Source organism: Thamnophis sirtalis, unplaced genomic scaffold, assembly GCF_051295495.1.
Source record: "Thamnophis sirtalis isolate CommonGarterSnake01/CBP01778 unplaced genomic scaffold, rThaSir2_p1.2 scaffold_5, whole genome shotgun sequence".
Taxonomy (NCBI): domain Eukaryota; kingdom Metazoa; phylum Chordata; class Lepidosauria; order Squamata; family Natricidae; genus Thamnophis; species Thamnophis sirtalis.
The window spans coordinates 29869661-29883810 of record NW_028261385.1 but is presented as its reverse complement, the minus strand read 5'-3'; the positions used below and the strand labels follow the sequence as shown (position 1 = coordinate 29883810).

General features: G+C 38.6%; 1 protein-coding gene across 1 annotated transcript in view; it reads left to right on the top strand.

The window, feature by feature from the left end:
- PDE4D (phosphodiesterase 4D) overlaps positions 1-14150 on the top strand; it is a 734024-nt gene that overhangs the window by 202723 nt on the left and 517151 nt on the right. Inside the window, exon 3 of the mRNA XM_087715532.1 lies at positions 6408-6643. Coding sequence (XP_087571658.1) covers positions 6408-6643 — 236 coding nt within the window. The remainder of the gene's footprint in view (positions 1-6407; positions 6644-14150) is intronic.

Sequence of the window (14150 nt, the reverse complement as noted above, 5' to 3'; positions counted from 1 at the left end):
TTTAATTCAGTAGAAGGAAGATATACTTAGTGCTTTTATTTATTGGAAGAGAGATACATTCTGTATATCAGCATTCTTCTGACTTCATCAATATCATAAATCTGGAGAAGGCATAAGAAAGAATGCTTCCTTTAATACAACAGAGTTATAGTATAGAAGGAAATTTGCCATTTTGAGTAATTTTTCTGCCACCCATGTTTATGCTTTTTAATAAAATATATTGCTTCAAAAAAGAGCAAGCAGATATTTTTTAAAACCACCACAGACTAACATACTTCCTCCACTTAAATTGTCTACTTGTAGGGTGTTTCTGTATGGAGATACTTTCAGTTCAAATACTAACTTGTTTACCTTACTCCCCAGTGCAGTAGTTGAAGTTTCTTATGCAGGAGGAAAGTCTCTTATTTCAGCTTTATTCCTGGAGAATGAGTCATCTAATTTAGCCATCATGGGCCTTGGTATGGGCTTCAAATTGTGACTCATTTATTCATCAGATTGCTGGTAAAATAAACCTTGTCTAGATGAACAATAATTATGTCAAAGTAATCTCCAAGGATGTCCATCTATTACTGTGAATTCTTTAATATATTAGCTCATTTTGATGATTTTAGAAAGACATTTTAATTAGTAATTTTGAAAAAGAAGAGTGGTGCCTAGCACATACTGTCATTTGCAACCTCTAAGACTAAGTGACCTTCAAGGGCCAGATTTAATACCTTTAGAGTAGGGGTGTCAAATTGGCTGCCCACAGTCCGGATGCGACCCCAGTTCCGTGAATGGGAAAAACATTATAAAATGTCACACGGCAGCAACATGACGTGGCGAGTTTGACACCTGTGCTTCAGAGAATCATTTTATTTATTTTCATTCATGCTGCATAACTGGGAGATAATAAATCTTTATGTGACATAATTTGGGAGGGTTTGTGGCATTTGTATGTTAATATTTGCCTGGTACATTTGAACAACTACTATGTATAAGATTCCTATTGATTATGTACCATCAAGTCATTGCTGACTCTTAATACCAATACATTTTCTTCTGTGACAATATGTCCCTAACCTGTATCAAAGGTGCTTTTTCAGGAGGCAAATGGACTTTCTGGTTTTTTTTCTTTTTGAAGATGTTTCGCTTCTCATCCAAGAAGCTTCTTTAGCTTTGACAGGATAGTGGGGAATGGAAGGATTTATATTCCTTGCAGATAGCTGGTCATTTGCATCCTTTTAGAGGATTGTTAACGGGGTGAGTTCTGGCTGCTGTTACTGCCAGTTTGCTCAGGGACACGCTGTGCACGGACACTTGATGCACAGACACTTGATGCACAGTACTAAAAAAATGCTTATAAGCATAAGCAAAAAACAAGATGGTGCTGCCTACAATGCTGCCAAGAGAACCAGTTCAGGGGCGTGGCAGGCCGAGTTACTACCTACTCAGCTGAACCAGTCCGAACCGGTAGGAACCCACCTCTGGTTGTTGAAATACTTGGCCTGGATGACTGAGAATTGCTACAGACATTTAGCTATACAATTTCAGATGAATACCCTTTGAATGTTGTGGGAATAGGATTTCCAGAGGAAAAAATTGCAGACTACAGGAACGAGGAGCACTACTCAGGTGACCCTGAGGACACTGATAAACCTCCAAGTGCTTCAACAACCTTCTAAAAGAATGCAAATCACCAGCTGTCTGCAACTACTATCCTTCCATCCTTCACTAACCTGTCAGAGCTGAAGAAGCTTCTTGGATGAGAAGCGAAGCATCTTCAAAGATAAAACAAGCAAGTCCAGTTGCCTCCTGAAAAAGCATCCTTGGGACAACCATGCCTTGGATAACTGAGAATCTCTACAGACTTGTCCCTAACCTGGTTTTCAATCTTGTTGCTGCTTTAACTCTATTCACTTTGCTGCTAGTCATCCTTTTCTTCTCTTTCTTTCCATCTTTCCATTAATAGAACCTTTTCTAGAGAGCTGAGTCTTCGCATCATTTGTCCAAAGTAAGACACTGTAAGTTGAGCAAAGGTGGTTTGGTCCTCTAGTGAGAACTTGAGATTGATTTGTTTAATGATCCATTTGTTTGTTTTCTTGGCTGTCCATGGTGTCCTCAAAAGACTTTCCTAACACCAAAGTTCAAAAGCATCATTACTCTACCTAGTATTCTTAAGGAAGCCTGCAGTTTCCTTAAGAACTTGAAATGTGTTTATACCTGTTTTTATTTTACAGAGAAATTTAAAAATATTGATTAGGAGTGGTAGGAAAAAGCATACTTAATTTTTATACTAGTCTGATCTACTCCATTTCTTGTGATGACAACTTAGATTATAATTAAACTTCTTCAGAATCTCTTTAGACTCTTTTTATGTTGAAGAAAACAAAGGGACCAAGTCCTTCATTTATTTTAAAAATAACAAGTTTGTCAGAATTTTGTGAAGGATAGATTTATTTAGCAAAAAGATAAAATAAAAACAAACCAGAAATGTTCTGATTTTCACAGTAAATGTTTTCTTCCTCATATATTAGCTTTAACTAAACCAAACAACGCTGGCTAACTAGAGTTAGTTGTCGACTAACTACAAATTTTGCTGAAATCTAAATGTTCAATTATTTGTTTTAATTTGTTTTCCAGAAAGATAAAATAGATTTCAAAATTATTTGCAGCAAATAATCACTTAGAAATGTACAGAAAATTCAAAGGTAAATGTATATAGGAAAGACATTGGGAGATGAAGCCAACAGGTGCTGCCTAGGAAGTAGTCAGGTAATAGATTGCATACCTGTAGCTGCATAGTGAGCAAACAGCGTAGCTCACAAGGGGCCTCCCTACGTTCTTGGGCAGTAAAGGTGATAGTGAGAGAATTATACGTGTAGACTTGCAAGGTTCTGTTAATGTAGTTTTACCATAAAGTAGAATTAGTTTAGCTGTTTCCTGTCTTGTCTACCTGATAAGACTGACATCAACACTGGCAAACTATATTATTGCAATAGTAATACAATAATGTAATAATATAACACAACCCAATAATGTAATGTAATATAATGTATTATCATATATTATATTTGTCAGCCCCGGTGTTTCCATCTGTCTGGGGCTGCCATTCTGACAGGGAACATGCTGCACATTGAAACACTGCATCTCACATGTTCCCAGAAGTTGGGTCTCTCTGTGGCTGTGGCTGGCATTAGAGGCTCCCAGCCATCTCCCCCTCAGCTGTACATCAAAGCAGGGGGGAGGGTGCAGGGGCTCTGAAGCAGCATCTCCACGCAATTGCCAAGGAGAAGGGGTGTGGCAAGCACTGACCAGCTAGAACACAAACCCGGAAGCTTGCAGCAGCTGTGGTTGTCGGCTAGATGACAGGCATTTGATGATAGGATGCAAGAAGCAGTGTTTACATTTAACAGCTGGGGGGGTGAGGGAGCATCGGTCGTGAGGGAGGATGGCACATGGGTGGGGTGGATCGCGGGATGAGGAGCATGAGAATGGGTGGAGCTGCTCATAAGGTGGTGGGGAGCACAGAGCATTAGCTCTAATCGTTATTCCCTTTGTCTTGCAAAGTGGTGGTCAATTATTGCTGACTTGGATGAACATAATTATCTTATCCTATATTAATATTATATTATTATATTATAATTATATTATATTATATTATATTATATTATATTATATTATATTATATTATATTATATTATATTATATTATATTATATTATATTATATTATATTATATTATATTATATTATATTATATTATATTATATTATATTATATTATATTATATTATATTATATCATTATATTATTTATGTTATATTATATCATTATATTATATTTATTATATTATATTTATTATATTTCAAGAATTATATTCTTGAAATATGCAATATTGGAAAAAAAAACATCTGGGTGACTTTGGGCTATTTATTCAGTTTCAGCCCAACTTACCACCTGTTGTGGGGAAAACCAGAGAAGGAAGGGGTATTAGATATGTTCACTGCCTTGAGTTGTACATTAAAACACCGGGACAAAAGTCTGTGTTTGCATAACATCCCTTTCTGCTCTTTTCCCCCATCTAACTCCCTTTTCAAATTGTACATTAATTGAGCCATTCTTTGCACCTGAGGAAGTCGGACAGTGTTTCTCTCTTTTTTTTAAAAAAATAAAACTTTATTAAATTTCAGAAAAGTATAAAATACAAAAGAGCAAAGTAAAAAGAATTTAAAAGAAAAGAGTAAAGGAGTAGGTAGAGAAAAAGGAAAATTGGGGAATGCAGACAAAATGCTATAGAAAAAAGTAACTTCCAATTTTCTTCAGTACAGATAAAAAACCCTGAGTCAATTCCCCTTTGAGCTAGAATAAGCTATAACAAACAGTACTTCTACCACAAGCCAGTCTAGTCATCAAAATCCAAGATTAAAATTTCATTTCTTTAAGTTTCAAGCAAAAAATAATAATCCAAGGGTCGTTTCCAAGTAGAAATGCTAGTCTTTTCTTTAATCAAAGCAGTCAGTTTCACCATCTCTTTCCACTCTGTTAATTTTGTCACCCATTTTTCCAATATTGGTATATAAGAGTCCTTCCATCTCACAGGATAGAGCAGAGGTGTCAAACTCGATTTCATTGAGGGCTGCATCAGGGTTGTGTTTGACCTCAGGGGGCTGAGGTGGGCGTGGCCAGCTCAACATCACTTGTGTCAGGAGTGCCTATGGTGGCCCAAGCATTCTGTCAGTGAAAATGGGCTCCTGTGTTCTGTTTTCAGCTGCGACAGCCTCCTGCAACCCTCTGCCAGCGAAAATGGAGCTCAGGAAGGCCGGCTGCGGATCTCCTGAGCTCTGTTTTCACTAACAGAGGCATTGTGGGCTGGTCCGTTGATATTTTCAGAGTGGCCCCACGAGCCAGATCTAAGCACCCCGTGGGTCTTGAGTTGATACCCTTGGCATAGAGGGAAGGTCACATTATGCTACAGCAGAAGAGTGATGCTGCTGTTGTCAGGTAAGTCTGTGCCTTTTAATAAGATTTGTTAACCAATGAAGGTGCTGCTATGAGTTGCCTTCTGATTTTCGTTTTTGTTTTGCAGGATCTGTTATTCATGAGTTTTAAGAATTAAAGCCTATGGGATTCAAAGGTCTTGAGTGTTTTAAATTAAACAGTCAGTCTTTGTTACTTCCAAACTATGGCTTGTATCCATAATTTGATTTAAAAGGAGTACTTGGATTAAAACGAGAGAAAAAAAATCCATGAACAATTATGAACTTATGAACTATTGTATCCCAACACCACTACGTAGTAAATGCTTAAAAGGTTATTTGTGCCTGCCACCCCAGTTGTAGCAAAACTGTTGTTGTTTTTTGCCAAAATGTTGGGAAGTACCCAAATGTTATCATGAAAGTCTTGTTAAGTTTGTATGCACCATTTCTGTAACACAAAGCCAGGCTACTTTTCTATAGCTGGGACGCACATTCTGCCTTCCTTGTTTTGATGCCTTAGAGGCACAATCAATGAAATTGCATCTTACAAGTTGAGTGGTGTGGAAATTAGATTCCCACCCCCTTCCTTGTTTTCACAAGCCTTTAGCATTATTCAAGATTATTTTAATGTTTTAAATCCAAGTCTAAAGCTTAAAACATTGGCGTCACTCTTAAAACTGGAAACCATGCTATTGATTCTTATACTCTGTTGCTGAATGTCAGAGCTTGGTTGAAGGAGGCTCCAGAGAACCATTTCAGACTGTGTACCAGGGGTGGGTTTCAACCGGTTCGCGGCGGTCCCTGCGAACCGGTTGGTCGGCGAACCTGGAAGTAAGTAACTTCCAGGAACGGCGAAGGGGCCACCCGCCCGCCCGCGCTCCTTACCCGTTTTTCACGAGTTCTGCGCTTCCACGCATGCGCAGGACGCATACAGTGCCTGTGCGATCCTCCAGGAGCAGCTGGAGCATCGCACAGATGCTAGTACGCATGCGTGCACTGCGCGCGTGCACGAGGACGCCGCTGGCCCCGTTCCAACCGAACTGGTTGGAACAGGGCGATAAACCCACCCCTGCTGTGTACTATGCTTAATATATCTGTGTAATGTAAGCAAATATATTCTTACAGTAAGTTCTCCAGCAGTGCCAACATGTACGAAGATAAAGGAAGAGTATTTGTAGCTGAGGTTAAAATGAGGGTGCTTGATGCTTTCTGAGGTGCTCTGATAATGTTGCCTAGTTTGGGTAATGAAACATCGGCAAAAAAACAACCAAGTTCATAGAAAGTTCACAGCAAGAGACCTCAGAGACCTCTCAGGATGAAAAAATAAGGTTCTTCTTTTTCCTTTTTCATATGATTTTTTTTTTAAACTAAAAGATAAGGATTTACATGGAACGATGGAATTTTGAACAATTTCATGACAGATATTTATTCAAATAAACTTTTATATTGTAGGCATCAGAAGAAACACTGTACCATCAAAATGAAGAAGAAATGGCTCTCCAAGGAACGGACCAGTATCGTGTTAGGAGGTTATCCTGTCGTAACCTTCAGCTTCCTCCTTTGGCATTTAGACAGCTGGAGCAGTTAGACTGGGAGAAAAAAGCTGATCCAGAGATGGTGCAGAGGCCCACCAACCTTCCACTGAGAACTCTTCCTCTCATTGCTATTACTGCTGCGGACACTGTCAGGTAAACATGGAAATCTACTTCTTGTCTCTTATGATGGCTGAGGTACAGTGTTTCAACAGCTAGGTTTCTGATTGCATGTGATAAAAAGACTTTTGACTCTTAATCGTGAAGTAAATTAAGACAGCTCGCCTCCAATGAAAGGCACATTTAGAATATTGTAGGCTAATATAACAATGGTCTTAACTAGTAATTTTGACAAGAGTGGTAGTAAAGAGAAGCAAAAATGCAGGGTTTTAAAGAAATCAAAACAAAACACCGTATAGTTTATGCCACAGAGTTGTCTAGTTAATGCCAAGAACAAACTATAGGAATACATTGAGTGAAACTATTTCTTTGCCTTCCCTCTGCACCAATGCTTTATTGTCTATATACTGTATATAAAAATGGCTGTATGTGTGTGTGTATATTCCAGCATAACTCTGGAGCCCCGCAAGCAATTTCAACCAAACTTGGTACACAGATGACTTATTCTCTGGAGAAAAATACTGTGGGGGGTAGACACCCCTAACTCCCCTCGGGATGTATGTTCTGTTAAGATGCAGCCTGTTGTGCCATATTGTCGTACTGGCTTCTACTGTACAGGGCAGTGGAGTTGCCATGGTAATGGCTTCACAAGAGGGCTCGATCTGGTAAGCGAGAAAATCCAGCATTAGAAATTATGTTTGGTTTGGAAATTCCCCCCCTATAAATAAATACCGGGGAAACACCGGGTTATCGGCTAGTATAGTATAAAACAAGAGCATTTGATCCCAAAATCTTATTGAACTCCAATTCCACATATCCTTGGTTAGCATAGCCAAAGTTTAGGAGCACCGAGTTTTATAACTCAACAGTTCTTAAAAGTACATTTATCTTATTTGGAACAAAGTCTGTAGTTTTGAAAGCCACATGGTCCATTTTTCTAGAACTGTACCATTTAAAATGCTTAAATGCTCTTCCCTAACAAAATTAAGTCAGCTATATCCATGACTCTTAAATCATCACTTCATATTGGCACATAATATGCTTCTTGAAAGTAACAGAGTAGTCTCTATATGATGCCTGAGTGGCTGGGATTACTGTAGATGAAGGGAACATTGCTGACAGAGAGATAAGGACCAAGATTATCCATCATAGAGAGAACTGCCATATACATTCATCTGTACTGTTGAAGTTAGCCTAATATTACATAGCTTGCAAAATGCATATGACTGGGCAGATGATGGGTAGAGGAAATGACACATTTTTCAATTTCTGTCCACAAGACTGGTTGTGAGTCCTATTGTTGAATTGATCTGATAAATGGGAATTTTTATAGCTGTGGCCAAGACACAGAGTCACATCCTCTTTTTGTTAAGATCAATACACCTTCTTGATGTTTGGTGGGGGAAGAAAGAGGAAGCATCAGCGCACAATACTACAACCAAGTTACAGATGAAGGAGCTTAAATATGAAAATATACATCCAAGAAGTTTGGCTTGGTGATTTTACATATGGGATCACTCCAGCTAATGAGTAGAATTAGCAAAATGCCAAAGGAAATATCGTAGATTAATGCAAGAAAAATATGAACTCAACTGATAAGTGAGCAAAAAGTAGTATCACATTTTGAAAAAAGGAATGCACTGCACATATAAAATTAGAACGTTCCTCCAAGGAAGTCAAAAGAGCTTACAATTAAAAGGGGATATGCTGATTATCACAGGTGTGTTGGGAGAGGTGACGCATGCAAAGAATCTCACAGCATGTGGATCTTTGTCACATGTCACAGAAAATGTCACTGTCCATCTTCCTGCATAACATAAATTGTGTGTTTAGTCACTGTTCCTAATTTAGTTTTGATATTTTTTTTGGAAGTATGTTTACATCTGAAGTCAGAAAATAATCTACACCTACGTATATGCTATAGTATATTGATGCTAGGCTGAAATGGAGAAGAACCATGACTGTCACATTGATAACTTTTAAAAAAGCTGCTCAGCAAGAATGTAACTTACTGTCTTAGTGTCACGAAGGTCTGGATGGGGAGAAACAAGCTCAGACTTAATTGAATGCTGTTTGTCCAAAACACAGAACCATTTTATTGGTTTGAACTGTTACTATGGATGGGCTCAAGAACTGATTCCATAAACGGGGGTCCTTCTGGATTTTCAACTCTTGTTGCCTTCGAAAATAATTTGGAACCTTTGGTTGGTGCAAAATGCAGAAATTAGGCTGAAGATTGCTGTTATTTTAGTATTGCACCTACGTATATTTAATGCACTGTACTGGTTACTAAAAGACTGCAGGGGATATTTCAGTATTCAGTATTCTTGTTTTGACCTTTAAAGCCTTACATTTAAATACTTCAAATATACTTACAGATGGTCTCTTCTAGGTAGAATCTTCCCAGTTTATGCATATGTCAAGGGATACCCCCATCCTTATAACCATCCCATTCAGGGAACTTTGCTTGGAGAAAGTCATTCTTGGTAATGTTTCTCATGCTTTGAAATCTAAGCTCCCAGGTTTTATCTGGCAGCGTATATAGTCTTCTGCAAGTTGCTGAAAACTTTGGTTTCTCTATTTGATCTCTAGTATTCTACTCTTAGGGAACGCGGTGGCTCAGTGGCTAAGACGCTGAGCTTGTCAATCAGAAACTTCAGCGGTTTGAATCCCTAGAGATGTGTAACGGAGTGAGCTCCCGTTACTTGTCCCAGCTTCTGCCAACCTAGCAGTTCGAAAGCAGGTAAAAATGCAAGTAGAAAAATAGGAACCACCTTTGGTGGGAAGGTAACAGCGTTCCTTGGGCCTTCAGTGTTTAGTCATGCTAGCTACGTGAACATGGAGACATATTTGGACAGTGCTGGCTCTTCAACTTTGAAACAGAGTTGAGCACCGCCCTCTAGATTCGGGAACAACTAGCACATATATGTGTGGGGAACCTTTACCTTTACATTCTACTCTTTACATGTGTTTATATTTTATATACACTCCAGTAGACAAAAGTGAACTGGGCAATATCAAACTATTGTAAAATTAATAGTTACTCTTATATTTCAGGAAATGCAGATGTTGGTTGAGGAGCTTAGAGGACAGTTATCCTCCCCATGCTGTACCCTAAGAGTAGCTTTCAATGGATGGGCCAGCAAAAAAAGAAAAACATAAGAAGGAGTTGATTCTGGAGCTCCTAACAGTTAGCAACTTTATTACAGGCTGAACTTAGTACCTTAGAACACAGATTTGTGCAGTTGGAAAGGAGCATGTAAGCCATCATCCAAGTCTTCTCAACCTGGGCATCCAAATTAAAATATCTACGGTGTTCAGACTATTGGATTTGAAATGTTTAGATTTTTTTTTAAAAACAATCCTTTTTGCTGTATATATGCTGGATTTCCATGCAACATCTCAAGCACTGCGGTTATGGATTCATTGCTGAACCTTTTTTATTAGATGCAGTATCCAAGAAACACAGCAGGTGGCAGCACATAGCAGTCTTTGGTTGATACTAGAAAAAAGCCAAGATTAGGGTGTAGTTGAGAGGTCACTTGATTAGAAAAGCCAGTTCTAGGCTATTGGTTAGGATTGGAAGTCAGCATGTACCCTTAAAGAATGGCAAACCACATTTTTATTGTTTTGACATGATCTACACAGACGTGTCTGTATGATCACCAGGAGTTGAGTTTGATTCAAGGAAGTTCTTACCTTATTTCCTAGCAGGAATAGCCAACACTCCAAAAGACAGGCTTAAGATACAGAAGGTTCTTGACAAACTTGAACATTGGGTGCTATTTAGCAAAATGAAATCCAATGGTGAAAAAAGTAAGGTTCTACATTTAGGCAAGAAAAATCAAATGCACAGGTATAGTATAGGTGGTACCTCGCTCAATAGTAGTAACTATGACAGGGATCTTGGAGTCCTAGTGGACAACCATTTAAATATGAGCAAGCAGTGAGTTGCAGTTGCCAAAAAAGCTAATACAGTTCTAGGCTGCATAAACAGAGGGATAGAATCAGGATCACGTGGAATGTTAATACCACTTTATAATGCCTTGGTAAGGCCACACTTGGAATACTGCGTTCAGTTTTGGTCACCACGATGTAGAAAAGATGTGGAGACTCTAGAAAGAGTGCAGAGAAGAGAAACAAAGATGTTTAGAGGCCTGGAGGCTAAAACATATGAAAAACAGTTGCTGGAAATGGATATGTCTAGTTTAATGAAAAGGACTAAGATGACATGATAACAATGTTCCAATATATCAGGAGTGTCCAGAAAGAAGAGGGAGGGTTAATCTATTCTCCAAAGCACCTGAGGGCAGGACAAGAAGCAATGGGTGGAAACTAATCAAGGAGAGAAGCAACTTAGAACTGAGGAGAAATTTCCTGACAGAACAATTAATCAGTGGAACAGCTTGCCTACAGAAGTTGTGAATGCCCCATCACTGGAAGTTTTTAAGAAGTGATTGGACAACCATTTATCTGAAGTGGTGTAGGGTTTCCTTCCTAAGCAGGGGGTTGGACTTAAAGACCTCCAAGGTCCCTTCCAACACTGTTATTCTATTTGTGATTCTATTTGTGATTTCTAAGCAGTTTTGAAGAGCAATCAGAAACATCTTTTGAGGGATGCTAAAGCTAAAAACTACATCCCATATATGTGAAGAACAAGTTGCACTTACATGGATCAAAACTCTTTAACCCCTTAGGAGAGGAGAGTGTCATTTATTCATGTAGGACTGGAAAGAAAAGAAAAGAATCCATTCTCCTATAATCCACTTTCTTATCCAATGACAACTATTACCTTTTATATTTATTATTATTTCGTAAATATGAGTGGGGAGCCTTCTCAGCACAATCCTCATGATTTCAGTCCATTTAAAATGCAGTTTATAAATCAGCGCTATAGCTGAAACTCAGTTTCACTTACTCTTGGCATTGTAATAAGGCCAGTGTTCATTGTTTTCCCTTTATTCTTGTTGAATTGATGTGAAATGGTATGACAATGCATTATTGGGGGAAGTTAAAACAAGTAGGAGGTAGGGAAGACACTTGTTTAAATGTTTCTGTATTTTGAACAGGCACTGCAGATTATAGAGCGTTTCAGAAATGACCTTGGAGAAACTATGTGAAGCTGAACCCTGGAAAACAAAAGAAATCTAAGGAAGAAACCCAGAGTAGCTCAAACTCCATGGAATATAAAGAGGGAGGGAAAACAAAATGCAGTTACATTCTGTTACTACAGTCATCATCATCTTCTTTTAACGAGCCCATAATCCCATGCGGGGTGGAATCTGGGCAACTAAATGGAGCTGAGTGTTTACTGGCCAGATGCTCTTCCTGTTGCCAATGCAGAGTTTTGATCAGCAGATACATTCTCATTGTGCCCAGAAAGAGAAATGTCTGCTTCTATCTAGGATTATGAAATGAGAGCGCCACCTCTAGGCCACCGCACCACTCCATTCTGTATATCCTTAAGTACATTTTTAAAACCAGCATCTTCATCGATACTTCAAAAGTACGTTTAGTCAACGTACTTGACTAAAGGGACACTTATATTTAAGTTTAAATAAAACCAGTGTGAATTTGTTTTCGTTTTTTTGGCTCCATCCACTACTTTGAATTTACCCATTTCCAGGTCTTCCAAAGGCCTACATATCCTCATTCAGTTGCAAGTTAGTCACTGGAATTATACTTGTAGTTTGCAAGTAGTCCACAAGTGACACCCAATTATTTAGTGATCATTTGAAGTTACAACGGAAAATGACTTATGACAGGTTTTCACACTTACAACTGTTGTCCCATGGTCATATGTTTAAAATCCTATTGCTTAGCAACTAGCATGCATTTATGACTGTTATCCGCTATCCCAGTGTCACGTGATCATCATTTGTAACTTGCCCAGCCAGTGCCCGACAAGTAAAATAAATGGGGGAAGCTGGATTTACTTAATGACTGTGTGATTCACATAAGAACTGTGGCAAAAAGATCATAAACTGGAGCAAAATTACCTTGCTTAGCAATGGAAAATTTGGCCTCGGTTGTGATTGTTAAGTCAGACTATCAGTACTTTTCTATACATTTTGGGCATTTTGATTTTAAGAAGAGTTTTTGATTTGAACAAGGTAAGTGAAATATGAAATACTAGCTGGGTACCCATGCTTCGCGAAAAAACCATGTGATCAGGATATGCAGGAGGAATTGGCTCATTGGTGATGGGTGATTGAAACACACAGGGAATATTGCTCCCACCGCCTTGAGTCTGAAAGCAGTTCCATAGGTGGAAGGTGTAGACATTTTTGTGAGATACCGGCGTTTAGTACTGTAAGGAGTCCCAGACTGCATTTGAGTGAAGGAGTGGAATGTCTGCCAGTTTGAACTGAGGATGTGAGGCAACTGTCAGTTGGAACAGAGTTCTTTTCAGGTGGGGAGGGGGAGTATAACTCCTTAGCATCAGAGTGTGTTAATTACTGTATAAAAATACTAAGGATTTGATGGTCATTTTGAAAAATCCTTTCTTAGCGAGCACCTAGAAGCCAAGGGAACCATAGGTGCCAAATTTCAAGTTTGTAGGCTTCACGGTTCTGGAGATTTTGTGATGAGTCAGTGGTATTTGCCTTTTATATAGATTTTACTTCTCCAATAATGGAGCATGCTCTGATTGTTTTTTAAGAATCAGAATCCTTGTTAGAAATGCATTAATAACAGCTGTAATGATTTGCATGAAAGCTACAACATCCCTCCTAATTCAAAATATAGTGCACTCAGCCAGGCAGCCAGTATTTTCCCCTTAAAGGTGTGGCTGTACAATCTTTCCCTAAAGAGCAGCCTTGGTTGATTAACTTGAGAATTCTATCCTCACACAATCCCTTTCAATCAGTTTTGATTGCCCATGATCTGGAGTGCAGCCATAGGCTCATTTCCAAAAAATTTTTTAAAAAGGAATGATTGGCTAGGAACTTCATCACTATAACAGTTTGGAACAGTGGTTTCTTTGAACCTGCATTTTTTTGTATTCCCCATACAGTTTTTTCTCATTTATAAATAAAGCAGTGATTCCATAGGAAGAAATCCCTTGTGTCTCCAGCAAAGCTAATTGTTCCTGTGAAATTAGTTTCAAGACAGCTGCTGTCTCCAGGATCAGAAGAGGGTAGCAAAGATGTTATTATTTTATATTTCAAGTGGGCTCAGTCACTGTGATTAGAGAATGACAGAGTCAGAAAGATTCAGAAGGCCGCTGCTTTTCAGGGATCAAAACTTAACCGTCTATGACAGATAGCAATCTGGTCTCCGCTTGAACACATCCTGAAGGAATATATTTAACATCTTCCTTGGAAATTGTTTCTACTATCACATTTATATTATTGTTAAAATCATTTAAAAAAAAACACCCAGAATTTGCCTTCCTATATTTTAAAGCTATTGTGCTGTGTCTCTTATCAAAGGCGACTTCCTATTGTTAAGTATTCCCAAGTATTTCAATCTTTCCTCACCAAACCAATTTCTAATTCCCAGATTATTGCTCTTGTCTGACCCTATCAGCATTATGACCATT